Source organism: Micromys minutus, assembly GCF_963924665.1.
Source record: "Micromys minutus genome assembly, chromosome: 9".
In the NCBI taxonomy this organism is placed as follows: Eukaryota; Metazoa; Chordata; class Mammalia; order Rodentia; family Muridae; genus Micromys; species Micromys minutus.
In genome coordinates this window covers 61,531,776-61,559,771 of record NC_137978.1, presented here as the reverse complement: position 1 = coordinate 61,559,771, position 27,996 = coordinate 61,531,776, and the positions used below count along the sequence as shown (strand labels likewise).

The following is a 27,996-nucleotide window of genomic DNA, read 5'->3' as shown; positions in this document are numbered from 1 at the left end:
GGGACCAATGAGAGCGCCGCCGCGGTGTTCCCTGCGCTGGCGTCCGGGCCGAGGTTGTCTCCTGGAGGACTAGGGCCGTTTGGCCTTCAAGGCCTGGTAAGCACCCCACCCGAAGTCCTAGGAGAAACGCCTTTAGGAGCGTTAGCCCGGCGCCCCATATTTTGCCAAGCAAGGGAGAATGCACAACAGCTGGACCTTTTGAGACCTTTGTAACAGTCCCTGGGGCCAGGTCTTCATAGTCAACCCTTGCCCGTTAGTTCTTGGAACCAAAAAGTTGGTAAAAGTTCCAGTGACCTTGGTGCAGGTTAGTTCACCCTTTGGGGAGGCATAGGGTCTTCCTCTCTAGAGATTTCTTGAGAGCAGACGCCCATGAACTTATAGGGATGAGGGTGAGAGGCAATGGGGGAAAGCCGGCATTGAAACGGACTTTCCCTCTTAGTCATTTCCAAATTTGGGAAAGAGCATGCCCACACAACCTTTGAGAACTCGGAAAATAACTGCTTGGTAGAAACTGTTATCAAGAAACTGAGTGAAGATAGAGCTTTGCCAGCCGACATTTGGGACTCAGATCGGGAGTCCCAAATGTCGGATATTGAATTACACTGTTTGATTCTGGGTTTGCTTACTCCTATTCTCTGGTTCTTCCCTTTTGGGATTAGAAAGTCTGAAGCTTCTTTTGTATTTTACAGGAGCTCATGATTAAAAGACTTGGACTTTTAAAGAGACTCGGAACTTTAAAAATTGAAATTTTTAAGGACTGAGAATTTTGAAAGTTGGCTTATGCTTCGTATTATAATGTTAACAGGAGACTTTGGAGACAAGAAATTGAAAGGTTATAACTTACAGAGATGCCTATGTTAAGTTGAAACGTGGGAGTAAACGTTTGTAGTTACCTTTAACTGCTATCATAGCCAAGAGCCATCTGAAAGGAAAACCTTGATTGAAGAACTGTCCAGATTGGATAGGTCTGTAGACATGTCTGTGGGAGAGTGTCCTGTAAATTGTTAGAGGAGGGTCCAGCCCACTGGGTAACATCATTCCCTGGCAGGTGGTCCTGGGCTGTCTAAGAAAGTCAGCTTGCTGGGTGCTGGGCATTGGCACTAAAGAGGCAAAGGCAGGATGGTATCTATGAGTTCAGGGCCAGCCAAGTCTACAGAGTGAGTTCAAGCCAGGAGGCAGCATTCCTCCGTAGTGTCTGCCTCAGGTTCCTCCTAGAGCTCATGCCCCAGTTTCTTCCATGATGGCTTGACTTATAAGTATATGGCAAAAGAACCTTTCCTCCCCAAGTTGCTTTTGGTCAGAGTTTTTTTGCTCAGCAGCAGAGTGAGTCTCAGACTCACTCAAGTAGACTTCTGTGTTTTACAAAACAATTGGCAGTAACAAAATGAAAGATTGTCGTAATTCATAGGGATTCTCTTTATCCAAAAATCCCCACAATGTAAAGAATGAATACATTGATCTTGCTGAAATATAAGGTCTGAGCCACCGTTTCCATGTGAAGCTACACTTTGCTGAGATCAGTGATTTCTGTCGACTCTGCCCACTCCTTCAGCTGTCATCAGCCCAGATACAACTGTCCCCGGTTTATAGGAACTGAGGTTTATAGGAAGTCAATTTAACAATCTTGAGGGTACTGGGCAGATCCTCACTCCTCCTTTGGATGAGTGTGTTTGTAATGGCAGTCCTGTGGTATCAGTTGGCCAATCACTTCCCAACTCTTCAGTGTTCGTTAAGCAACTTTCTTCTGTGATGGCTGGTCTTGGCATGCTTCCTGCGTAGCCATGGTGTGCTGCTGACATTTCATGTAGAAATGGCAGCTAGGGATCATCTTGCAAGATGCTTGACAGTATATGGTGGTGCCCCTGGGGTAGACTCAGGGAGCCCAGGTGTGTAAATGAGGCAGGAGGCCAGTAGGACCACAGGCTAGCTTCAAACTGTTGGCTTAGCATCTCGCCTTGGGCAGATCACTTTGGACAGCCAGATGAGCCCCATGCCAGAGAAAAGCACTGTAGGACGGAGCACAGCATCTAATCAGGTGGAGCAGAATTCAGGCAAGAGGGTGTTTGTAAAAACTTATTCCTTCAAAAGTTCATACACAAGAGGACTGCGTATATAAATGTTTGTTGATTGTGTTCCCCTCGGTACTCTTAGCCCATCCCCCCATCAAAACTTTTATTCCCAACACATCCTGTCTGACTTCCATGACTTTTTGTTTTGTTTTGTTTGTGGCTCACAGGCTTTAATTAATGTCGCCTACATAAGTGTGTAGGGGTGGGGGGTGGGGGATGTGAGCAAGAGCACCTTACCAGTACCTAAAACCAATGAGAAATCTGACTCCCTCTCCAGTAACCATTACCTGCCTGGAGGGAACATCTTGGGGAGGGAGGGGTGAGGCCTTAAGAGCCCCTCCTCTACCCATGGTTATGGAATGTTGAGGGGCCCAGTCCTGTGCAGATCCTGTGTAGCTAACTACTGTTGCTGTGACAGATCTAACTTTGAGATGGGGTCTCTCTAATACATAGTTACTAGAACTCATTAGGTAGACCAGGCTAGCCTCCGAGTCACAAAAAAAAAAAAAACAAAAAACAAAAAAAAAAAAAAAAACAACTGCCTGCCTCCTGAGTGTACCATCCCATGTTTCTCAGGTGGGCCAAGAACAGGTTGAACTCCTGATCCTCCCAATACTTCCTCTGGAAGATCTGGGATTACCAGCCTCTGTGCCACCACCTGGGCATAGGCAGTGCTGGTGGCTGAGCCCAGGACATCTGCTGCACTGGGCCAGCACTCTCCCCACTGAGATGCAGCCCAGAAGCTTCTTTCTATCCCAACCAAAGCCTCCCTTTCCTCTCTTTAGCACTCTGGCTCTGAGAGTTCTGCAGTAAGAGGAGCTGGGGCTCCTAACATACACTGTGGTCACGTAGTGTCTTCCCTGGAGGGATCTGCAGGCATCTGACCCGGATGGGGGCTTGGGAAGGGTTTCTACTCACCTGTGGATACCAGGCTGCCCACTGACAGCAGCACTGATAAGTAGTAAAGTTCAGGGGTGGTTTTCTCCTGTATGAGAAGCACAAAGCGCCATCAGAAATACCTTTGTCATTTAGCCAGTGGGGTTCAGTTTGGATATGGCTTGTTTCTGTTGTTTCAACCAGGGTCCCACTGTGCTGCTCTGGCTCTCCTGGAACTCACCATGTAGACCAGGCTGTACTCAGTCTTATAGAGATCCATCTGCCTCTGCCTACCAAGTACTGGGATTAGAGGGGTGTGCTATGCTCAGCTTTGTTTGGGTTTTGATGTAGTATTTCTGTGTTGCCCAGGCTGGCCAGGACCTTGCAACCTTCCTGCCTCTGCTTCTCAGGTTCCACAGTCACGGGCACTTGTGCTGCACTGCTTTCGTAACATTTGTTGTCTTTAACGTTTATCAAAATGTTTTTAGGGCCAGTGAGATGGCTTAGTGGATAAAGGCGCTTGCCACCAAACCTGATGACCTGAGTTCAAAGCTGCCTGGTAGGAGGAGGGCATCTACTCCATAGACAAGTCCTCTGACTTCCACATGCTTGCTACGCATATGCTTCCAAATACACATCAGTGCACACACACATGCACACACACACAAAGTGATACACTTTTTTAATTTTTTAAAAGATAAAATTCAGGCTGGAGAGATGGCTTCACTGACTGCTCTTCCAGGGGTCCTGAGTTTAATTCTCAGCAACCACGTGGTGGCTCACAACCATCTGTCATGAGATCCGATGCTACATCCTGTGCATAAAGACAGCTACTCAAATATATAAAATAAATAATTCTTCTAAAAAGTATAAAATTCTACTAACATGGGATTCACCCACAATAAGAAAATCTCAGGACAAGTGTGGTGGCTCGTGCCTTTCATCCCAACACTCTGGAGGTGGAGGCAGGTAGATCTCTTAGTTCTAAACCAGCCAAGGCTACATAGAGAGACCTTGTCTCAAAAAACAAGCAACAACAGCAAACAACACGTCATGAGGATTTTAGGAGCATGCTGGAAAGAAGCCCAGGGTCCCATCTGTGCCAAGCTTACTCTCCACCAATGAGCTATATCCAAACTTTTTGTGTGCTTGTGTGTGCATAATCATGTGTTTGTGGGGGTATACATGCTTGTGCAAGTATACACGTACATGTAGAGGCAGGAGAAGAAACAGACATCATCCTCAGGAATGTTATTTGCCTCCTTTGAGATGGGGTTTCAACCTTGAGCCCTGAATATGCCCCCCCACAACAGTGGGATTACAAGTGTGTACCCCCACACCGAGCTTTTCCATGTTTGCTTTGAGGGTCAAATTCAGGTCCTCTCATGTGAGGCAAACACTTTACCATCCGAGCTCTTTCTCTGGCCCCTTGACTTTTCTAGAAAAACTGTGGTGTATCTGATTAGAAATTCCATGTCTGTGTATCTCTGTTTTCAATGTAAGTAGATGATAAATATTCAAAAGTAATGATAGCCAAGTGTTGGTGGTGCACACCATTCAACCCTGCACTTGGAAGGCAGAGGCAGGTAGAACTCTGAGTTCAAGACCAGCCTGGTCTACAGAGTGAGTTCCAGGACGGCCAGTGTTATACAGATAAACCCTATCTCAACCCCCTCCACACCCATCCACCCCCCCAAAAAAGAAGAGAGAAGTAATGGTTCTGTGTTTGTAACCAAGCATTCAGAGTAAGATGCCAAAACTGGCACTGGTGAGTCGGCTCACTGGTTAAAGTGTTTGCTGCTGCAAACCTGAATTTGATCCTCAGAGCCCACAGAAAAGGGGAGAGAAGAGACCCAGCACAGCTGTCCTCTGGCCCCCATTCAGAGGTGTGCACTGTGGTGTGCATGCAATGACACACATGGACAAATTAGTGTACAAGAAGAGAAAAGCATACGCAATCTGATGCCAGGAATGTTAACAGCCCAGAGCAGACTCCTTCACCAAAGGACGCCACACCAAATACCGCCAGCGTTGTCCTCAGGGCCAGCGGGGCCAGCTCCGCCTGTGTGAGCAGCACGAAGAGCCCTGCAAGGAGCCGCCCGTGCTGTCAGGCCCCAGAGTCTCACACACTCCTTTCTGCTGTTTTGCTTTCCTGTCTTGGAACAGGCTCTTATTATGTAGCCCAGGCTAGCCTCAAGCTTACAGTCTTCTTGCCTCCCTCTCCTGAGTGCTGGGATTACAGGTGTGTGTTACTGTGCCTGGCCTCAGAAACATCAGCTCTTGTTCAACATGATTTATTTTTATATTTATTAAGAAGAGAGAGATGTCACTTGGGGGGTAAGGGCAGGAAAAAAATTAAATTTTAAAAAAGGAGAGGAGAGATGGGGTTGGGGAATTGTGTATGGGGCACAGACAACATGGCCAGTGTATGTAGCAGGACATCAGATTACTGTGTGGAGTCTGCTCTCTTTCCACCTTTCACTTGGGTGCCTGGGATGGAACTGAGGTTTCTAGGCTTGCCCGGCAAGCACTTTACCTGCTGAGCCAGCTTGCTGGCCCAACACTGCATACTGAACAAGTTAAAGAAGTCTGGAACTGTATTGTAACTAAGTAAAATGTAACAGTTCAGGCCTGGTGGTGAATGCAATCCCAGCATCAGGGGCCAAGAGGCAGGCTGATTCCCATGACTTTGAGGATAGTTGGGATACACAGCAGTGAGTTCAAGACCATCCAGGACTAGAGAGTGAAGCCTTATGTTAAAAACTAGCGCTAAGCAGGCAGCATAGGGCACACCTTTAATTCCAGCTCTTGGGAGGCACTTGTCTTGAGTTTAAGGCTAGCCTGATCTATGGTACAGGACAGCAAGAACTACACAGAGAAACCTGTCTCCAAAACCAAAAACAAACAAACAAACAAACAAACAAATAAAAACAGACACCCCCAACCCTACCTCCAAAAATTAATTAGGGGAAGGAAGGAGAGAAATGCAATTTATTTTACTAGATTTGGTCTTAGTTTTCACATTCTAGTTATAGAATAACTATAAGGGTTGCCCAGAAAATTTTAAAGATTCTCAGGGAATTTTAAAGATTCTCTTCATTTAAGTTTTTTTTTTTCTTTTTTAATGATGCTGATAGTCAAACCCAGACATCATACACACACACACACACACACACACACACACACACACACACACACACACACACGAGGTGAGTGCTCTACCACAGGGTTAGGACCCAGCCCACCATCAGGGTTTTCAGTGGGATTTTTCTCTTGTGTGAGCACATACAGAGCAGAAAACCTTGGGTACTTTTAATTCCTACTGCATCAAATAATAGCCACCCACTGAGCACTTAGTTAACAGTGACTTACCCAGTGTGAACAGGGTGAAGACCATGTTACCGACCAGATTGGCCAGGAGAGGCTGGCTGCAGTACCGGGAGGATCTGGGCCTGAAAAGCAATCCACAGGCCTTAATCCACCATTCACCACAGAACTGTCCAAGGTGTAGGCACCCCAGGGGCCCCCTCACACTCTCTCTGGCTCCTGACAGCCCGATCATGAGCATTGTTAGAACTGGGGAATGATGCTTACTTATTTTGTAATTCTAACTTTATGGTTTAGGTAAAAACAAAAACCTGTAGAAATTCTGACAGGCGTAAATTGCTGTGCTATACCATGCACATACCTGTGGTAGACCCGAGCTATGCGTTTAGCACCAGCTTGGGCCTTCTCTTTTTATCCCCACGTCAGTGGCTTCTCAGCTTTCAGATTTGTGCAGAATGTCCACATTTTTAAGATTGAGACTCTTTACTCAGCAAGCAGATTGCTTCCCTTGCTCAGTGACAGTTGTCTGTAGTTTGCAGACTAAGCTCCCGCCCTGACTCTGAAGTTGCACAACAGTTCAGAATCCTGTTGACTGAGTGTGCCTGCCTCGCCCTTGTCCCTGCAGACATTAGGTCACACCAAGCCCTTGGGACTTACAGGGGATCCATCAATTGGGTCACTGGTGGTGCCCTTGGGGTCTCCCATTTAATGACCTCTTACACTGGAAATATATATTTGTTAACATTTAAACTGAATCAGCTCGATTCTCTGCAACCTTTACCATACTGAGATTTCCAAGTATGCTAAGAGGCAGACACAACCATCATCTGGAACAGGAACAATGGGGCAGGCGGCAGTTAAGCGTGTACCAGGAATCCCAGGGAGCACCCGCACCACTCCCACAGGTAAGGCCAGCCTGGGCTAACACTTACCGCAGCAGCACGAAGAATTGGAGGATCAGGATGCTGACCCCAAACAGGAACACTGTCACCTGGCTGCACGGGCACAGGGAGGTACACCTTTAGGACTTCACGGAACCAAATTCAGATTCTGTTTTAAACTAAGCAAAGGCGGATTGCTGGCTCGCTGCTTTCCAGTGGAACAGCACCTGTTACTGCCTGAGTAAAAGGCTAGTCACTGCTGTTATCCAGTCCTGCCTTCTGCCAGGCGGGAGGCAATCTGCAGAACCTCTACTACAACTCGGTAAATGGTATGAAACAACGCACAGATTACAGTGAGAAATATTAAGTCAAAGTAAGAATAAATAGAAAAAACAACTACAGAAGTTAATATATGCAATTAGATAAGTTATGAATATCTTACATACATTATCTTATTTAATAGTCAAAGCTCCATAAGTTAAAGACTATGAGTCCTCCCCTCCCCTTGGCTGACCAGAAACTCTCTATATAGACCAAGCTAGCCTCAGAACTCACAAAGATCTACCTGCCTTTCCCTTCTGATTATTGGGATTAAAGATATGCAACACACATGCGTGTGCGCACAGACACAGTTTTTTAAAGACCAAGTCTTACTATATTCCTCAGATTGTGGTTAACTCCTGGGCTGAAGCAATCTTTCCGCCTCAGCTTTGCCAAACATTGGCACTAGAGGCACGAGTCACCAGGCCCCGGGGTCCCCATGTTAAAAATGCAGAAGCCAAGGCTCAGAAAATTTTGAATTGCTCCAGAACAGATGGGAGCAGTACGTGGTAGACCCAGGATCTGAGCCACACCCCAGCCTTGCCCCCCCCCCCCCCGCCCCAGGCAGGTTGAGCCACACTGAGTATGAACCGTGTTAGCCTTCAGACGGAATGGGAATCACTGCTAACTGCTGCAAACATTTCCTAAATTCTTCTTGGTTGTTTCAGTGGCCTGTAAGTAAAACCTTCGCCATAAAACACCCCTGGGGCTGTATTCACCTCAGTTGTTTTATTAGTGGGGCTGAATGACTGTAGAATGTTCATAGAAAACAGTTACTTCACTTTCAGATGAGATACTAGAAGAATAGACACCTTCAAAATCTACACCGTTTAAAACACTTGTTTTAAATTCATCAGAACAAGATAATAGAAAGCTACCGGTTCTGTAAAAGAAATGGCGGCGGTTGTGAGAGGTGGTCTGGCCAGGCCGTGTCATCTGACAGTGAGTCAGTGTGGCTTTGGACTGGGCATCCGGAGATGGGAAAGAACAGCCCAGCAGAGACATAGCACTCTTCAGACAGTGGTGGTCCTGAGCTAATGCTTGTATCACAGTGTTTTTTAAACTCAAAAGATGGGTGATTTAGAAGTAAATTTCAGTTAAACTTGGAGACTACCCCAGGAAGCAATGAACTTTTTTTGACGTAAAGCGCTGGGGAGGGACACTTACAGCCTGAGCCGGTGTGACCTGGGCAGCCAGCAGTGCAGGTGATAGGCTGTGTGGACCAAACAAAAGTAAAACATGGTGCCGCTTACACCCTGAGCCGATGCAGCCAGCAGTGCAGGTGACAGGCTGTGTGGACCAAACAAAAGTAAAACATGGTGCCGCTTACACCCTGAGCCGATGCAGCCAGCAGTGCAGGTGACAGGCTGTGTGGACCAAACAAGAGTAAGTCATGGCGATGCTGGTCCCGTCACAGTAGCGTTCAGAACAGTAGATTCCACACCCACCCGTCACCTCCATGTTGGAAGAGGCCACCATGTAGGAGCTCACTGTCACTTAATTCTGTTGCTTGGAGGGTTGAGAGCCGAACTGAGATGGCTGGATCTGTGAGACGGGTCACCAGTGTGACAAAGGACAAAGACTGCCTCCTGTACACTGAGAGATCAGCTTCCACCAACCTCCTCATTCCCCAGGGATGGAAGGGAACCTGAGCCTCCCAGCGCATGGGGTGGGGCAGGGAACACTTGGTTCTCTCTGTCTCTGGGCTCCCTCCCTCCCTTACCTCCCTCCAGTCTGCCTTCCCTTGGGCACAGCGGCTAGCACCTGACTTGGTGTGCCCCGGACTGGCCTTCCAACAAGTCCTGGAGATCTTGCTCAGAAGTTGACAGGTAACCTCAGTTTCCCTGTAGACTACAGTTCTGTAGAGATGCAGCCATTTTTTAGGGACAGGATCTCCTATAGCCCAGGATGGCCTTGAACTTATGGTCCTTCTGTTTCTCCCAGCTCTGCAACGGGCACTTTGTATGGGAAGTGGATAGAGGTAAGGCTGCAAGGGACAGTGTTAGGTAACCACAATTTTGTATGAAAAAGTTGGAAGTGGGACCTTGAAACCCTTACTGTTTAACTCCTTTTATGAGGTGGAGTGGACTACTGGGGAGTAGATGTAGGGTGTCTGACAGCTGCATGGGACGCTATCACTCCCTCTGCGCTCTAGCCGCAACTCTTAAGGAAGTTAACAATACACTGAACACCGGGCACTAGTCTCAGTTTCCTGTCCATCACTTAGCGGATTTCCTGTGTCTTTTGTTGTCTTTATTGGTCAGTTGGGGTGTGTGTGTGTGTGTGTGTGTGTGTGTATGTGAGCATGTGGAAGCCAGTGGTCAATATCTGGTGTATTCCTCAGCTGTCCACCTTACTTTCTAAAAGGGAGTCTCACACAGAACTTAGAGCTTGCTGGTTGAACTAGACTGGCTAGCTCTGCTTCCCCAGGGCTGGGATTATAGATGTGTGTTCCCAACTCGATGTGTGTGCTTGCACAAGTGTGGGGGTGGAGTGTGTGTGCGTGCAAATAGAAGCCTCAGATTAGTGTCAGGTGTCTTTAGCCCCTCCCACCTTATTCTAAGACAGAGTCTCTCAGTGAACCTGGAGATTATCGATTTGGAGAGACTGACTAGCCAGAGATCCCTTGATGGCCTCCTGTCTCTGCCGGCCCTGACCAGTGCTTGGATTACAGACCTGTGCCCATTGTGCCTGGCTTGTTTATGTAGGTGCTGGAAATGAAATTCAGATCCTCGTGATTGTGTGATTGACAAGCACTTTATTGTTTGAGCCCAGCCCCTGTTGTTTTGGGAAGTTTGGGACAATTCTTTAAGATGAGATCTTGGTCATTTGTCCAGGCTCTTCTCAGGTCCCTGCCTCACAGGCAGCTAGAAATCCAAGACTGTTTGGTTTGACGGCCTCAGACATGCCAAGATCCATTCCCACTGCCTGCCTCAGTTTCTTCTCTTTTCTTCAAGAGCTATATGAATTACTGTCTGGCTGTTTGTTTTGCTGTTCAGGGACTTGAACCCCTCATATGTGTTAGGCAAGTGTCCTGTCCCTTGGCTATATCTCAAGCTCTGTGAAGTACTTTATTAAAATTCCATCACAGAACCCCAGTGACATCCGTCAGTAAATATTCAGTTCTGCCTGAGATGAAGAACAAGCCGTGAGTTTGCTGAGCTGCACCGAGTGTATCTTCTCCTGGGCTTGCAGTGGGAAGGGATAGCTTGGCTGTGGCTTGGCTAGCCTCTGATGGCCAGTCACACATCAAGAGGCTCATTGTCATCCCTGAGCAGGCTAGCGTCATCGTCATCGAGGGAGCAGCAGAAGATAAGGACATGTCTGCCATAGTTTAGGTGTTATCTGAGTGTTTCCTCAGAGACCATGTGCTGAAAGCTTGGTGTCCGGGGTGGCTGCACCAAGGCGGTGGGTCCTTAAAGGAGAGGAACCTAGTGGGAATCCAGGAGGTTACGAGAGTGAATTCGTTTTCAGGAGAGCAGGTTTTTTGTGGTTTTGTTTTTGTTTTTTGAGGCAGGGTTTCTCTGTGTAGCTGTTCCTAGCTATCCTGGAACTCACTCTGTAGTCCGGGCTGGCCTTGAACTCAGAGATCCACCTGCCTCTGCCTCCCCAGTGCTGGGATCAAAGGCGTGCGCTACCACTGCCCGGCTCTCTAGTGCATTATTATGTGTTAGTACAATAATGGAAAACACCTCTGTAGCCACTGAGTACTAGGCTCAAAACTAACACATCTTCTCTGCTGTATTCTTTTGGGCAACTGGAATCACGGGAAGAGAGGTATGTCCCATTCCTTTCTGGGAGGATCTGCATACTTGTGAAAGCAAAGGGTAGATCGCGAAGCCAGTTTTGCAGTTCATCTCGGTGAAGCCAAGTATTAGTCCGCCGGTCTGCAAGGAGAGCCCAAGGGCATCAGGAGATACATAGTAAATGAACTGTGTCCTTTCCCCTTTGTAGAAAACATCAGTGCGAGAGGATTGCATTTAGGTCAACAACTCCAACTTCTCCCTATGGATACATCCATGGACTCAAGCAAGACAGAGGTTGTTCTCCTGGCCTGTGGTTCTTTTAACCCAATCACCAACATGCACCTCAGGCTGTTTGAGCTGGCCAAGGACTATCTGAATGCTACAGGTAGGCGCAATGACCCAGCTAATTGAAAGACTGGGTGCATGTGAATGCCTGTTTCCAGGCACAGGGGTTTAGCCAAAAAATGTTAATGGGGCCATTGAGGTGGCTCAGCTGGTAAGAGAGCTTGTTGCAAAGTATGTAACAGGAAGGCATGGATAAGGCTGGGTGTGATAGTATGTGTCCCAGCATGTGGAAGTCTGAGGCAGGTGGATCTCTATGAGTTTTAGGCCAGCCTGGTCTATATAGCGAGTTCCAGGACAGCTATGACTACACAGTGAGACCTTGTATTGGGAAGATAGATAGATAGATAGATAGATAGATAGATAGATAGATAGATAGATAGATAGATAGATAGGTAGATAGGTAGGTAGGTAGGTAGGTAGGTAGGTAGGTAGATAGATAGGTAGGTAGGTAGGAGGAGGAAGGGGAGGAGGAGGAAGGGGAGGAGGAGGAGTGGTGAGTCGCATAAGAAGGAGCAGGGCTGGGCAGAGGCTCTGTCATTAAAACTCACTTGACGCTATCAAGCACCTAGAGGAGGTGAGCTGCCCTTGGTGAACAGTGCAGACTGATTTGGGCTTTCACAAGGGACAGCAACACCCAGCAGGGTTTTAAGTGTAAGCCATTCAGGGAACTCAGAGTTAGTAGGTAGGGGGCAGAGGGCTTTAGCTGGAGAAGATGGAGCTCTGAGGATGGAAAGGGTGAAGGTTGTATATGGGCCAGCATGAGCTCAGCCCTGCAGAACTGTAGTCTTAGAAGAGTTCAAGTGATAACTGTTGTAATACATTCTTACAGTTTCTTTTCTAACCTAAAAGAATGTATTTATTTGCTTGTGAGACGTGGTATTCTTGAGAAGGACAGAGGACAATTTGGAGACATCCATTCTCCTTTCGCCATGTGTGTCCTGGGGATTGAACTCAGGTCATTAGGCTTGACCGCACTCCTCTTTACCTATTATGCCCTCTTGCTAGCCCTTTGTGACTTTCAACTGCATATGAAGGGGGGGGGGGTGGGAACATTGTAACCATAAAGTAACATTGATATTTCCTGTTCATAACATCTGATTTGTTATGCCTTATATCAAACATCACCCTTTATCCAGGAAAATACAGAGTCATCAAAGGCATCATCTCACCCGTCGGTGATGCGTACAAGAAGAAAGGACTCATCCCAGCCCACCACCGAATCATCATGGCAGAGCTTGCCACCAAGAATTCACACTGGGTGGAAGTGGACACGTGGGAAAGTCTTCAGAAGGACTGGGTGGAGACTGTGAAGGTGCTCAGGTAACCGTGGTGCGGGCCACAGCACCGGTTCTGGGGAAGGGGTTGCCATGGTTTCAGGTCTGCATCTGAGCATGCAGGACTCTGAGGATGTCACCAAGGGTCTTGGTCACTGTCCTGTTGTTGTGAAGAGACACCACGACACAACCAAGGCAATACTTAGAAAAGAAAGCTTTTAACTGGGCTTGCTTATAGTTTCAGAGGCTTGGCCATCCTGGCCGGTAGCATGGCAGCACACCTTACAATAGCTGAGAGCTACATCCTCATCCTCAGGCCAAGAGAGACCCAGGGTTTGGCATGGCCTTTGAAACCTCAAAGCCTGTCCCCCAGGGACACACTTGCTCCAACAAGCCACACCTTCTAAATCCTTCTAATCCTTTAAATAGTACCTCCTCCTGTTGACGAAGCATTCAAATATGTGAGCTCACGGGGCCATTCTCATTCACAACACCGTACCAAGGCTGCCAAACACACTCAGAGCAGAGCCCCTAAGCCCTTATGGGGTGTTAGTTAACATGTTTGTTCCTCACACATATCTCTGTCAGAGATTAGGGGAAGCTGGCCTGGCTTTTCTGCCTGAAGGGGAAAAGACAGAGCTGTTGGAGGGTATTGAAGTCATAAGTCTTCCTAGGTGTGGCGGGAGGGGATGCTTGAAGGGGATGGTACCCCCTAAAAGACAGTGATCATTTAAAAGGGCCAGATCCCACAGCCCAGACCGACTCCTCGCAGCCGTCTCTGGGGCAAGGTTCAGAAGCAGTGCCGTGACAGTTGTCAGTTTGTGACACCTGGCTCTCCTGTGCTCTTTGTCATTACACTATGTTCAGTTAAATCAGATGATGTAAAAACCCCTGCCAGTTTACCCCAAACTTTAAATATCAGCACATCTCTTTGTTCTTGGGATTCGCTCAGGGAAGTGCGCTGAATGTTCTGAAGAGGCTGCTCTGCCCCCACACCCCCTCAGAGCAGCGTGTTCTCCCCCCCCCCCCCGCTTTCTCACCATCTCTCTGTTTCTCTTTCTAAAACAAAACACAACTTTACTTTTTAAAGATTCATTTAGTGTATGTATATGCGCACACTGTAGCTATCCTCAGAGACACCAGAAGAGGGCCTCGGGTCCTGTTACAGACGGCTGTGAGCTTCTCACCCTTAGAAAAGTTCCTCCGTAGGATTTGTAGGGAAGCTGCTCCTTCCCTCTAAGGCCCATCATGCTTTGCTCTCTGTCTAATTGTTTCTGTTTAATACTTGGCCCCCTTCCCCCTCATGAACCACACCTTCGGAGGGACTTGTGTGTCTTATTCTGGAACTACCGATGCTGCTGTTTCAGTTGTTTCTGATTTTAGTATATCTTATCATACTTCATTAGGAGGAATGCCAGGCAGAGCTCACCTAGGGTCCAGCCCAACCCTGTGTGGTACTGCCGGGAGAGCGTAGGAAGCTATCCAGACCTCTGTGCTCAAAACTTGAGACCAGTCCAGCGAAGGGAGTACCATCTAACCATCTCTCTATAATCTGGAGGGTGACCTAAGGGACATTGTGAAACACCTTTGTCTTATGTCTGTTCTTAGGATTCTCAGGGGTCAGAGTAGGACATGCTCTGGGCACTTAGAGTGTCATGTGTTAGAGACCGAAGGGCATCAGAGTAGCCCTTGTGCAGCCAGAGCAGGACCTGATCTGCTCCCACTACCCTCCGCGGCTGTTGCATCTGCAGACACCACTGGAGCCTGTGCTGCCATTATGGAGGGTGCTGCTGAGTGACTGGCTTCTGTGTCACAGGACTTTGTCCACAGACTCTCAGCCACGCTGGAAATTGACATAAGGACCTCTGGCTAGTGTTTGGAATAGGACGGGGCATTGAGTCAGAAGCTGGCAGCTACCTGTGGTATAGCAGGACTCCCTTTTCAGGGTTAACAGGAAAAGCGATCTCCCTGCTGATGGTAAAAGATTGTCCCATGGGAGGTCATGGTCTTGTTTCAGCCCCACTCTTCCCCTCATCCCTCATGGTGACCTTATCCAGCACATTCAGTATGGCTGTTGAGGGGGGGACAGGATGAAGAGCGTGAAGGGCCAACCACCGAGTCTTTGGTCCACATTGCTCAGGTAGCTTTGCACTGACGTAAGGCAGTGAGCCTTTGCTGCCAGCCCCATTCTTACAGGGCTGCTGTCCTCAAAGGTCTCAGACACTTGCCCCTTCCAGTCCCTCTCCTTGACATGTGGTCTTCATTGTAAGATCAGGCCGTGGTCTTTAGCAGTCAAGAGTGTAGGCTCCTGGACCTGACTGTCAGATAGAAATCCCAGTTCCATTGTACGCTGGGCAGTTTAATCAGCTCCTGAGTGGACTGACAAACACTGTGACAGACACTGACCGTGACCTCTGTTCGCTCCATCAGACGCTCCAGTGTCAGGACTCTGCTAGTGGTGGAGCAGAGGCACTCAAGTCACATCTACCCCCATGTCCAGGGCAGTGTTTCTCCCGTGAGAAGCTGAGAAGAGTAAATAAGACAGTTGAGTCAGGGAATAAGATGTTATGTTAACTCTTACTGTTGCAACACACACGCACATGTGCACTCACACACACACATACACACATGTGTATTCACACACACACACACACACACACACACACACACACACTACTTCAGAGAATACCCTGACATTAAGGAGTGTTCTTTTGGGTTGTCATTCTGTAGACACCATCAGGAAAAGCTGGCAACTGGCGGCTGCAGTCACCCACAAAACTCCCCTGCACTGGAAAGGCCTGGGCGGAAGAGGAAGTGGGCTGATCAAAAGCAAGATTCTAGCCCACAGAAGCCCCAAGAGCCCAAACAAACAGGTCTGTGATGTTCTACCAGGACTCCAAAAGTTGCTCATATTCCACAGTAGAAACCTCATAGATGGTTTTCTTTCTTATTCCATACCCGCTGGGTCCCTGATGATAGGAAGGAAGGGCTCTGAGGTAAAAACCCAGTTCTACTGCTGTGGCACACATGAACACGCAGTCACTTTGACACCGCCGATTGTTAAGAAAACAAACCCTTATGCTGTGTTTGATTCTTCCTCCGAGGTGTGCCCAGGGTGAAATTGCTGTGTGGGGCAGATTTACTGGAGTCCTTCAGTGTGCCCAACTTGTGGAAGATTGAGGACATCACGCAAATTGTGGCCAACTTTGGGCTCATCTGTATCACCCGGGCTGGCAGTGATGCTCAGAAATTCATCTATGAGTCCGATGTGCTATGGAGACATCAGAGCAACATCCACCTAGTGAACGAGTGGATCACCAATGACATCTCATCCACCAAGATCCGGAGGGCGCTCAGAAGGGGCCAGAGCATCCGCTACCTGGTGCCGGACCTCGTCCAAGAGTACATTGAGGAACATGACTTGTACAACTCTGAGAGTGAAGACAGGAATGCCGGGGTCATCCTGGCTCCTCTGCAGAGAAACGCCACAGAGGCTAAGCACAACCATTCCACACTCTGAGACTGTGCACAATGTCAGATACGCTTCTGGAGACTCAAAGCTATTCAGTGTTAGTAACTCAGAAAAGGACTTGCCACCCTGTTTCATAAACAGGTTTGATTAAAAAACCAACAGGGAATGAAGATCAATTACTGAGACCATTTTAAAATAAGACCATTTTTAAATTATTCACCTTTAAAATAACACCTCATTCACTAAAGTGAAATGTTAACGATGCTTTCTCTAAATAAATGTTTTCAAGAAAGGACCCTGTGCAAGTTCACAACTGTCTATAACTCTAGTCAGGGAATCTGATGTCCTCTCTGTCCCCTGTGGGCTCTGGACCACATGTGGTGCATAGACGTACATACAGGCAAAAGACAAACATACACAGAGAAAGAAAAAGAAACAGCCTCACTTTAGCCAGGCTCGGTGATGCCCACCTGCAGCCTCAGCTGCACCAGGAGCTGAGGTAGGAGAGTCACGTTGAACCCAGGAGTCTGAGAGGACCCTAGACAACACAGACCCTTTCTAAAAACAAAAACAAAACAGAATTCTAGCTTTAGTTATGAAGAGAACTGTTCATGCTTGGTGCCAGCCATCCTTTATCCAGAATAGACAAAGGAAGGAAGTCTTTAAAGCATGACCTTAACCTTGGCTGGGCATGTAGCTCAGTTGGTAGAGCGTTGGCCTAGCAGGCCTGACCCCCGGTTGGATCACCAGAACCACAGGAACTGGTCGTGGCGATACACACCTGTAATCCTGGTGCTTGGAAGATGGAAGCAGAAGGGTCAAAAGCTCAAGGCCATCCTTGACAGTCAGCTATGCTGAAGACCCTGTGTTTGGATTAAAGAAATAAATAAATGACCCTGTGAAATGGGCCAACGATGGCTACCCTCTGTTGTTTTTGAGACTAAAATCCCAATCGTTTGGTTTTACCAAATGAAGATTCAGGAGTCTGATGCTGGGGTGAAAGCCTGCCGGCTCAGAGAGGCAGAGAACACACCACTGACAACATCCCAGAAGGAGAAAGCCAGGTCTCCTTCACACTGTCTTAAAACCTTTCAAACCGAATGTCCCTCCTTTCTACTTCCTGTTCATCTCTCACTCCCTGTAAGTTTTTTTCTTCACGTTCACTTCCTGTCAACTGGTTGCTTGCTCCACCCTTTTTTTTAAAGATTTATTTACTTTATGTATTTAAGTACACCATCACTGTCTTTAGACAATCAGAAGAGGGTTTTGAATCCCATTACAGATGATTGTGAGCTACCACGTGGTTGCTAGGAATTGAACTCAGGACCTCTGGAAAAGCAGCCATTGTTCTTCACCACTGAGCCGTCTCTTCAGCCCCAATGGAAAGCTCTTGTATTACAGGTGTGTGCTAGGGCAGAGACAGGTTTTTCCAGTGTACAGTCTCAGGGTTCACAGTACAATCATACGTCCTACAACCAGCCTCCAGCTCTGCAAGAGGAAGAAGTCAGAATAGACCACAGTTCTCTGTGCTCCTCATCACAATCGCTGACTAAAGGGATGGTGAGGTGGCTCATCAGATAAAGGTACCTGCTGCCAGGCCTTACAACCTGAGTTCAAGCCCTCCGACTGACAGCAGTTCCCAAACGTTATCCTCTGACCTCCACACAGCCACACACATGACATAAATAAAAAGAACGGCTGGTTAAGCTTTGCCCCGATGCATCTGCTTTGAAACCCAACCTTAGAAGCAAGGGGTGAGACCTGAGGCCTAAAATGCCCATAGGACAGGCAGGTCCATTACAGCCTTACATTTTCAAGAGAATCGCAAGGGAAGCATAGACCTATTTAAGAGTTTTTAAAATGTCAATGCTCTACAGCTTTATTTATAAGTTTATAATTAAAAGATAAAAAGAACATGAGGAATGGGCTGGAGAGATGGCTCAGTGGCTAAGAGCACTGGCTGCTCTTCCAGAGGTCCTGAGTTCAATTCTCAGCATCCACGTGGTGGCTCACAACCATCTGTAATGGGATCCAATGCCCTTTTCCAGTGTGTCTGAAGATAGCTACAGTGTGCTCACATAAAATAATAAATAGTAACCTTTAAAAAAAGAAAGAGAGAGAGAGAACACAAGGAATGAGGGGCTGAAGAGATGGCTCAGAGATTAAGAGCACTGATTGCTCTTCCAGAGGTCCTGAGTTCAATTCCCAGCAACCACATGGTGGTTCACAACCATCTGTAATGAGATCTGATGCCCTCTTCTGACCTGCAGGCATACAGGCAGGTGGAGTGCTATATACATAATAAATGTCTAAGAAAAGAAAAAAGAAGAAGAACAGGAGGAGTGGAATGGACTGGTTCAGCCCCAGCAGCTCTTTGCTCCTTGACCTTGGAGCTAACAGCTGCTTTGTGGAAGCAACCTCCATTCCCTGCCTCTGAAACTGTCATATCCAGTGCCATGACAATCTGCATTTCCTGAATGTTTGCAGAGAAAGGGTCTTCTGCCTTCTTACACATTTCTGGTTCAGTTCTCTGACTTAATAACTGAAGCCACAGGTTTTTGTTAAAGCCCAAGGCTGTTACGTGGTTCGTGACTGAAATTTTACAGGAATTGGCCACCACGCTTTTCAATTAGGGTCTTTATTTGGAAAACATACAGTCAGTGCCTGGCGAGGGCTTAAATGTCAGGTTGGCCCTGCATCATGTTTGCACAGGTGGGATCACAGGGACTGTGGACTACAGTGCCTGCTGGGACCTCCATACCCTGCCCTGCCCTCGGCATGTGCAAGACTAGAACAATTGGATCCTGCCGGCAGCCTGAGTGTACTGAATATGACACCTCAGAAATCTCCCCCTAGGGGATTGGCTATCTTTGGGAGAACTCCACTAGATGTCGGGACACATGTGATGGTCCTGTTTCTAGCAGCCACCAGAGGAGGTGCTAGGCCAGTGTGGCTGAAGAGTCCCATCAGCAGGAGTCTCCCCTCCCCTAGTCTCTGCATTGAGGGTGCCACCACACAGTTTTGAAACAAAAGTCAGTGATAGCCTTTTATGGGCTATAGCGCAGAGACGGCTTTGTATGATTTATGGAAGTGGTCTTGCAGTTGGTACAAGGAGAAAATTCCTAAACTAGACGTGGTGGCTCAGCCTGTACTCCCAGCCCTCAGCTGGTGGAGACTAGAGAATCAGGAGTTCAAGGTCACCAAAACCAGAGCAGCTGTGTCTGAGGAGCCATCAAACTCAGAGCCAGGGCTCGGCTGGCAGAGCATGCGCAGTTCATCTGTGTGGTAGACTGTAAGGTTTTGGTGCTGGAACCTTACCTTAGACCTTAGCGTCTCCTGTTTGGAAGTGCTGGAAGCCTGCTACTTTGTGATCACCTCAGACCCACTGGGCAAGGATGCAGGGACTTTCCCAGGAGGCCCGGGACACTCACTGTTCATTATTGCCTGAGATTAAAAGCGTGCACCACCACACCTGTCAGAAGTAACTACTTTTCAGAGACCCAAAGTTCAGCCAGATCTTGAAGTTTTCACCTTCTCTAATTAAACAAGTCCAACTAAATTTTTGAGCAGTGTGAGGGACTGCGGGAGAAGTCTGATGTGTCTTTCCATACAGAAGGACTAAGTCAAACCTGTCTGGCTTTAGCAACAGCCTGGAACTAGGCCAACACATTTCTGGTTGGAGGGAGATGATTGAGCCATAATGCACCTACACACATGCATGTGTGCGTGCATGCGTTTGTACATGTACATGTGTGCATGTACATGTGAGTGCATGTATTAGTACATGCATGTATGTGTTCATAATGTGCATGTGTGTATGTGTGTGCATGTTTTAGTACAGGTATATATGTTTGTGTGTGTGTGCATGCATTAGTACATGCATATGTGTGTGTGCATGTGTGTGTGCCTGAGCATATCTGTGTGCCTTATGTGTGTTTTTGTATGCTAAGAATTAACACAAGGCCCTGTGCATGTGGAATACAAGCTCCACCTCATTACGTCACACCCCAGTCCTATTACACAATTTTCAGTCTTCTGCAACCCAACTTGGCCTTGAACTCCTGATTTGATATACCCATTTTTTTAAAATTAAGGTTCAGGACTTTATGCATGCTAGTCAAATACTCTATCGCTGAGCTTAATCCTCCCAAGTTTGTTTAGAGAGAGACAGGGTCTAAGTTTCCCAGGCTGGCCTTGAACTCATTCTGCAACTTACATACCTTTAGCAGTCCTCCACTGCAGACTCATACATAACTGAGAATCCAGCTAGAGGCCTGCACCACCAGGGCCATCTCTATAGTGCAGGAGAGAACGGGAGAGGAGGGGAGAGGAGGGGAGAGGAGCAAAGTGTGGGAGAGACAGGGAAAGAGGGTGGATCCCAGGCGCCCACACGCACATGCCTATTAGACTGTTAGGTAGTGGAGAGAGTGTCTGCCTTGGAGGTGGGTCTCTAGTTCCAGATGTCCAAGTCTGTCATCCACAGGCCCCCAGAGTTCCTTCCTTTGAAACTGTATGGTCCCTGAGGTCCCTCTCAGTTTTATTTATTTATTACATGTAAGTACACTCAGTTGCTGTCTTCAGACACACCATTAGAGGGCATCAGATCCCATTACAGATGGTTGTGGGCCACCATGTGGTTGCTGGGATTTGAACTCAGGACCTCTGGAAGAGCAGTCAGTGCTCTTAACCACTGAGCCATCTCTTCAGCTCCTCCACCCCCTCAGTTTTAAAATATTTACCACCCTACTGGAGCACTGCTACTCAGAAAGGATTCCGTCCTCCCTGACCACTGTTTCTATGCCAGGAGCCACGGAAGTGTGAGATCTGGCCATTTCCAACAGTGGTGTGAGGAGATTCTTAGATGTAGGTCATCAGTCAGAACCTTCCAGAACCATTTTAAAGGCCTGGGCTCCGGGAAGACCGAAAACAGGAAGAACTGCCCTCTGGGAAGCCGGAAAAAGTCCTTATACTCAAAGCAGCAGTCTAGGGTTAGCCTGGCTCTGCTGCCAACTCTGGCAGCTGTGGATAGATGGAACATCGTGGGGGTGGGGGTGGGGAGCGTGAAGAAGGGCTGGCACTCCACCTTTGTGCTGTCACAGGCACACCTGGCAGCAAGTAAGGTGGGATGCATGTGCTGACACAGGAGGAAGGAGGGGCCAGTAAGCCCTGCCCTGATGCTCTGGCTCCTGGCACGTGCTGAGGGAAGTGTCCTGATCCTGGTTTGACAGTTCAGGGAAAACCTCCCTCCTTGTGGGTCCTTTGCTATGTCCAGTGCCTGACATCACCTCGTTTCTCTACTATTTCTGTCTGTGAGCCTCCCTGAGTCTAATGAGTTACTACAGTGTGTCCCAAAGCAAGGTGAGCTATCCAGTGAGTGTTTCAAAGCTAATGGTAACCTTAACAGATGTGCTGTAAAGCAGGGGAAATCTCAAACTCACACAGAGTCCCCTAAAGATACTTTTAAGTGAGGATGCTGGAGTCTCATCCATACACTGAAACACTTATACTGAAGATTAGGAGGAGAGAGGACACAGGAGACAAGGACCAGGAAGAAAGAGGTGCTTTATGGGCTGGAGAGATGGCTCAGTGGTTAAGAGCACTGACTGCTCTTCCAGAGGTCCTGAGTTCAAATCCCAACATCCACATGGTGGCTCACAACCATCTGTAATGGGATCTGACGTCTTCTGGTGTGTCTGAAGATAGCAATATTGTGCTCACATAAAATAAATAAATAAATCTTTAAAAAAATAAAAAATAAAAACATTGAGCATTGAGGGGCTCGAGGCTCTTTGTGTTGGTCCACACTTTATCACAACCAATAAGCTTAGGAGGGGTGCTGTTCAACATGGCAGAGTCCCCAAAATGGAGCTCACGCGTTTCCAGCCACCGTGATGCTGTTGAAAGAACAGTATTTACGGAGTAGCTTTTTGTTCAGCTTCCCCTCTGTGGAACAAGTGAAGTCCGACCTGAATCAGAATTTCACCCTGCTGTAGGTTGTAACCAAAGGCAGCTTCAGGAGACAATACCTGGTTATGTCGTTGGTGTCAGATTTTTCTACTGTGGGAAGCTCAACCCTGAGTGGCCTAAACAAGAAAGGCCTTTGTATTCAGAAGCACGATGTAGGGCAGGATTCAGGGCTGGTGTGGATGAATCACCAGAGTTATCAAGGTCCCCGCCTATCACCGTGGCCTAATTCTGGGCCTTGTGAGCTGCAAGGTAGTGGCCGGTACTCTGGGTACAGAGAGCAAGTCAGCTGCTTGCTTGGGTTCAGAAGCAGAAAAGGGCTGGGTCCTCAATAGCTCTTCCTTCAAATCAGACATCTCTCCCTCACCCCATCACCATTCTCGGCTTCATATCTTTAAAACCAAGTCTTGGTACAGGAGATGAAGTTGCAGCCATTGGGTTAGCCTTGAGCTAGTTTGGGGCTATCTAAGGAATCAAAGATACTCCCCTGATGGTATTGTCTCCTGACAGTAGGAGGGGAGGTGGGGGTGGTGGGAAGATCACCTTCTTGTTCCCAGATGCTTCTTGGATTAGCATCAAACTCCATCAAGTGACGGAGAGTTCCCACCTATGTGACCTTGTCATATCCTATCCGGTGTCTGTTGAGGAGGAGTTCTTCATTCAGGTCTAGAGCGTCGCCTTTGTCTAGAAGTTTACTGTTGATTCGCTAGCATTAAGCACAAGATATAGGCAAATACCTTGCTCTTTTCCTTTCCTTTCCTTTCCTTCCCTCCCCTCCCCTCCCCTCCCCTCTCCTCTCATTTCCTTTCCTGAGATAATTTCTGATCCTGCCTAGAGGGAAATTCTTGCAACAGACCGGGAGAAAGGTGGTTCCAAAGCCTAGGATCCAGTCAGATCTCTGTCCCCTTCAGCTGCAGCTCAGTTCTGTCTAAGTGGCCTTTACTCAAACTGGCCCAAAGCCAGGGCAACTGGCGCAAAGGCTAAAGTATTATTAGTTACCCCGTGCCTTCCATTTTTAGGCCAGGCTTTAGAACAATCCTATTGTTAAGACTAGGAAGTGGATACTGTTCTTTCTGCGTCCTGTTCCGTACTCCAGAAATTTGGGCAGAGTTCACAGTTATGTATCCCTCATATGTCAAGAAATGCCTATGCCCTTTGGTGTAAGATAGTCAACAGCCTGTTCTGGACAAGTTGATCCCACCCTAGCTTCTCAATAAAAAGGGGCATTTCTCCCTTGGAAAAAAAGCCACATTCGTTCATTCATTCATTCATTCATTCAGTCAGTCAGTCAAGCATTGATTGAGCACTTGCCAGGCAGCGTGCAAGGCATAGGGACATGGTAGTGGTGAATGACGTCATGCCTTGCAGTCAACAAACAGGGAAACGAAGGCATGGACAGGTTAGCTCTTCATTTCTGCGGCCAAATGCCTTGGAGAAACAATTTGAAGCCGTTATAGGTTTGCCCCACGGTATTAGGCATTTCGGTCTGTCAAAGTTGGGAGGGAACGGCAGAGCAGAGATGCCCACATCTTGACTGCCAGGAAGAAGAGAGAGAGAGAGAGAGAGAGAGAGAGAGAGAGAGATGCATGACTGGTTTTTTTTTTTTTTTTTTTTTTGCTTTGTTTGTTGCTTGTTTGATTTGGTTTTTCAAGACAGGGTTTCTCTGTATAGTCCTTGGTCATTCCCCAAACTCACTCTGCACACCAGGCTGGCCTTGAACTCAGAGATCTACCTGCCTCTGCCTCCTCAGTGCCGGAATCAGAGGTATACGCCACAACAGCCAACTTAAAGAAAAATGTTAACAGAGTTGTGACTTGGTGGCAGTGTTAACGGTGTCACTGTGGGTGGCCTGATAACTGATGGAGAAGGGCCCTGTACCTTTGGCAGAGTTTAGCTCTGTGAGTGTGTGAAGGGAGACATGAATGGACCGAGTGCAGGCAGCCCCTCTGTCTGCTTTTGACTATGGATGTCCGGTAGCTTCAAGTTCCTGTGACCCTGGCTTCTCTGAAAGGCTGTACCATAGTTTGGAATGTTGAGTTAAAATAAATGCTTCCCTGCTCTGTCGTCTTTGAGTATTTCATCCCAGCAACAGGTAACAAAACTAAGACACACCCGTTTGCTTTTATGGTTCAGGCGCAGAGCCTAGGGCCTCTGTGCAAGCTCTTTAACACCGAGCTACAAACCCAGCCTGGTTTCCAGTTTTCTTCTTTTGAATTTGGGAAGGCTTAGGACTCTGGAGGAAGTGATGTCACCTAACTTCTGAGACTGCTCTGTAAGACACTCAGCAGCAGCTTTGTGGTTCTCTCGAGACTCTCTGAGAACTCAGTCTCAAATGCTACCTCACAGCCCATAAAGAGCCTACAGTTTATGGGACCCAACCCTCAGCTTTCAGGCCTGGACAGGTTTCCAGCTAACACACAGTCAAGTCCAATCAGCTAGTCATGAGCTTGGACCATTTTGGATGTGGCTTCTCTAGCCCCTCCCACCTCAAGTCAACTTATCTTGGTTAAGGTGACGTGGAACTGTCCCCAGTGAGTCCTGCCCAAACTGCACATTAATGATCTCTTCTCTCTTTTCCTTTTCTCTCCCCGCCCCCACCTTCTCATCCCTACTCCTTTCTGTATCAGATATGAACGTAGGACCTAATGTGTGCTACCTAAACTCCAGATTTAATTCTATTAATCAACTTAGGAGCAAGCTGCCTGTAAAAAAGCTATGATCAGCAAGATAGATGCTTTTAAAGTTAAAGTTTTGTTTTTTAATTTGTTTATTCGTGGTTTGTTTTTGTTTTTTAGTTGGTGCCTCATTGTAGCCCAGGCTGGCCTCAGACTTGCTAACAGCTGAGGATGACCTTTGAAATGATAGGCATGCATCACTCTGCCTTGTTTATTCAATGCTAGGGAATGAACTCAGGGTTAGTGCATGGGAGGTAGATACTCTACCAACTGCGTGAGAACTCCAGACCTAGAAGTTTTTCTATTTCAAATTAACTTCACTAATTCTTTCGTGTTGATTGAAATGGTTCAACGGCTGGTTCCAGACTGCAGTTTTAGAGTAAAGCCCTATGTCTTGGGCCCTTCCTTAGTCCAGGGATACTCATCTCAGATCCACGAGGAAGAAGTAGGATGTGAAAGGAAACCAGGAGTGTCGAGGGGAAGTTCCTCCAGGTACAGTGTAGCAATGGAGGAGATAATCCCTCCTCTGAACCAGAAGGCAAAGGCAAAACCAGGTAAACCACTACAGGAAGAGGGGTGCCTGCCGCCAAGATCTGGAAGAGGATGAGAACTGAAACTAACTCAAAACTGAGGTTGTGTGGGCTGGAAGGATGGCTCAATGGTGAGGAGCACGCACTGATCTCGTGAAGGACTGGGTTCTGTTCCCAGCACCCAGACGTAACTAACTCCAGCAACTTTCGGCTATTCTGGTGCCCTCTTCTGGCCTCTGTGGATATTGCACGTATATAGTGAGCATACGTACTTCCAGGCAAGATACTCATACACATAAAACAAAATAAGTTTATATGGGGTAGTTGGAGTTCATAAATTGGAAGAGACAGAATGTAATGCTGTCAGGGACTTAGTAAGAAGCCAAGTCAGAAAGGACCACATGAGACACGCGCGCGTGCACACACACACACACACACACAAAGCAAAAACACAAAAAAGAAGCCCAAATGAAGGAAGGAGGGGGAGAGTGGGAGGGAGAGAGGGAGAGTGCTGAGAATATTGAGGGATCATAAGCAAAAAAGATGTGAAGATGTTTATCTTAGGAGTTTTGGTATGTTAGAGTTGTGATGTAGGATGTGTGTATGGTGTGTGTGTGGTGTGTGATGTGTATGTGTGCCATGTGTGTGTGTGTACCATGCTCGTGGGAGTCAGAAAACAATCTCACATGTCAGTCCTCAGATATGCTCCACCTTTTGTTTGAGACACAGTGAATCACTGGCCTGGAATTTAACCTCACTTCCAAGGCTACTGCTCACAAACCAAGCTCCTTACCTATGACCCGCTTCCCTGGCCCCGAATCTACCACTGCTCCCCTCTTCCTCCTTTTCTGTCTAATTTAGCTTTTCAAGACAGGGTGTCTCTGTGTAGTCCTGGCTGCTCTAAAACTCAATTTGTAGACCAGGCCGGCCTCAAATTCAAAAATCCTCCTGCCTCTGCCTCCCGAGTACTGGGATTAAAGACATTCACCACCACTATTTGGCATCTTTTTTTTTTAAGGTTTATTATATATATATATATGTATATATATATATATATATATATATATATATATATGTGTATATATATATATATATATATATATATATATATATATATATATATATATATATATATGAGTGTTTTGCTTGCATATGGGCATGTGTGCCACATGCGTGCCTGGGACCCTCAGAGGGCAGAAGCACAGCATCAGATCCCCTGGAACTGGTGCTATGGATGATCAGGAGTTGCAGACAGTTGTGAGCCTCCATGTCGGTCCTGGGGACTGAACTCAGGTCTTCTGACATACCAGCAAGTGCTCTTAGCTGCTGAGCCATCTCTCTCCTGCCCCTGCCTCCTAAAGGAGTCCAGGAACGGCACAGTAGAAAGTCTTGCAGACAGCATGCATGGGTCATGTCTATGGATAATACTGTAGACTAGACCACTTTTTCTCCTCCCTCCTCCTTTGGCTCGCTCTGCTACAGAGGCTAAATCCTGGAGACTACATCTCCCAGGCTCCCTTGCAGTTAGCAGTGGTAACCGACATATTGGGTCAATGAGAAGCAACTGGAACTGTTGGAGCTGAGGACATTAATGCTGCAGTTAATGGTATGTGACGCTGCCCACTCCATCCCATGTGGCTGACACCTGAAAGTGTCAAGACAATGATATTAAAACCAGAGACAAAGGTCACAAAAAATATTTGTGTGTCACCTGTGTGTCTACTCCTTATAGAAATGCTGAGTAAGATGCTCAGTTGGCTTTAACCCATGAAGTTCTACTTAAAACCCAAGCACCATATAAACCAAGCGTAGTGCACAGGTGTGGCACACATGTGCTGAGCAGGTGTGGCACACTCACAGGTGTGGTACACACCTGTAACCCTACCAGAGGCAGCAGAATCACATGACCATCTTTGGCCAACACAGTGAGTTAGCAGTCAGCCTGAGCGACATGAGACAGGTGGCACAGCTGTTAAAGCACCTGCTGCCCTTTCAAAAGGACCTGAGTTTGGTATCCAACATCTATGGAGTGGGAAAGACTGCCGTCTGCCTGTAATCCATCTCCTGAGGATACACTCTCTTCTGGCACCGGCACACGTGTGGTATATACTCGCACAGACACACGCACGTCAACAAAAATTAAGATGGGTGTTTATTTAAACCCGAGCAAGGTAAAAGAAACGGGTTCCTGTTTATTAGCATGGCTGCGTGTTCCACATACTGTTACTTATGTTGACTCAGTACTCGATGCTGTGAGCGGGAAAACCATTCCTTTAGTTATTAACGTCAAGGCAGAAGCATAAAAGATGACCTGGGACACACTCTGGGATCAGAGGTGCTCGAAGCTAAACGACAGGAGGGAGTCACAAGGGAAACAGAGGTTGCCAAGGTAGGGTGGGGCCGGAGAAGGGATGAAGTCTGAAGCACGTGGGAAAGGAAGCTAGGAGAGATGGCCAACCGGTGTTTCCAGGGCTCCCCACCCCCAGTTTCCCTGTCCCCTCCTGTGGTCCCCTAGG

At 47.5% G+C, this 27,996-nt stretch overlaps 2 protein-coding genes across 3 annotated transcripts; one reads left to right on the top strand and one right to left on the bottom strand.

The window, feature by feature from the left end:
• The first annotated feature begins 1 nt into the window (after position 1).
• Positions 2-17,153, top strand: NMNAT1 (nicotinamide nucleotide adenylyltransferase 1). Of its 2 annotated transcripts, none has more exons than XM_080920842.1 (5): positions 2-96; positions 11,429-11,605; positions 12,702-12,885; positions 15,570-15,712; positions 15,944-17,153. In XM_080920842.1, exons 2-5 carry the CDS (start codon positions 11,482-11,484, stop codon positions 16,357-16,359), a joined length of 867 nt encoding a protein of 288 aa, XP_080776968.1. In that variant the 5' UTR covers positions 2-96; positions 11,429-11,481; the 3' UTR covers positions 16,360-17,153. The 2 variants fall into 2 exon arrangements, with proteins under 2 accessions (XP_080776968.1, XP_080776969.1); XM_080920843.1 differs by lacking the exon at positions 2-96 and adding an exon at positions 181-304.
• Positions 1,930-8,715, bottom strand: LOC308424498 (uncharacterized protein; the record flags this gene model as incomplete). Its single annotated transcript, XM_080921487.1, has 6 exons — positions 1,930-2,006; positions 2,988-3,054; positions 4,900-5,030; positions 6,318-6,397; positions 7,205-7,267; positions 8,642-8,715. The coding sequence occupies 6 exons, from the start codon at positions 8,713-8,715 to the stop codon at positions 1,930-1,932; spliced, it is 492 nt and encodes a 163-aa protein (XP_080777613.1).
• Positions 17,154-27,996: the final 10,843 nt, after the last annotated feature.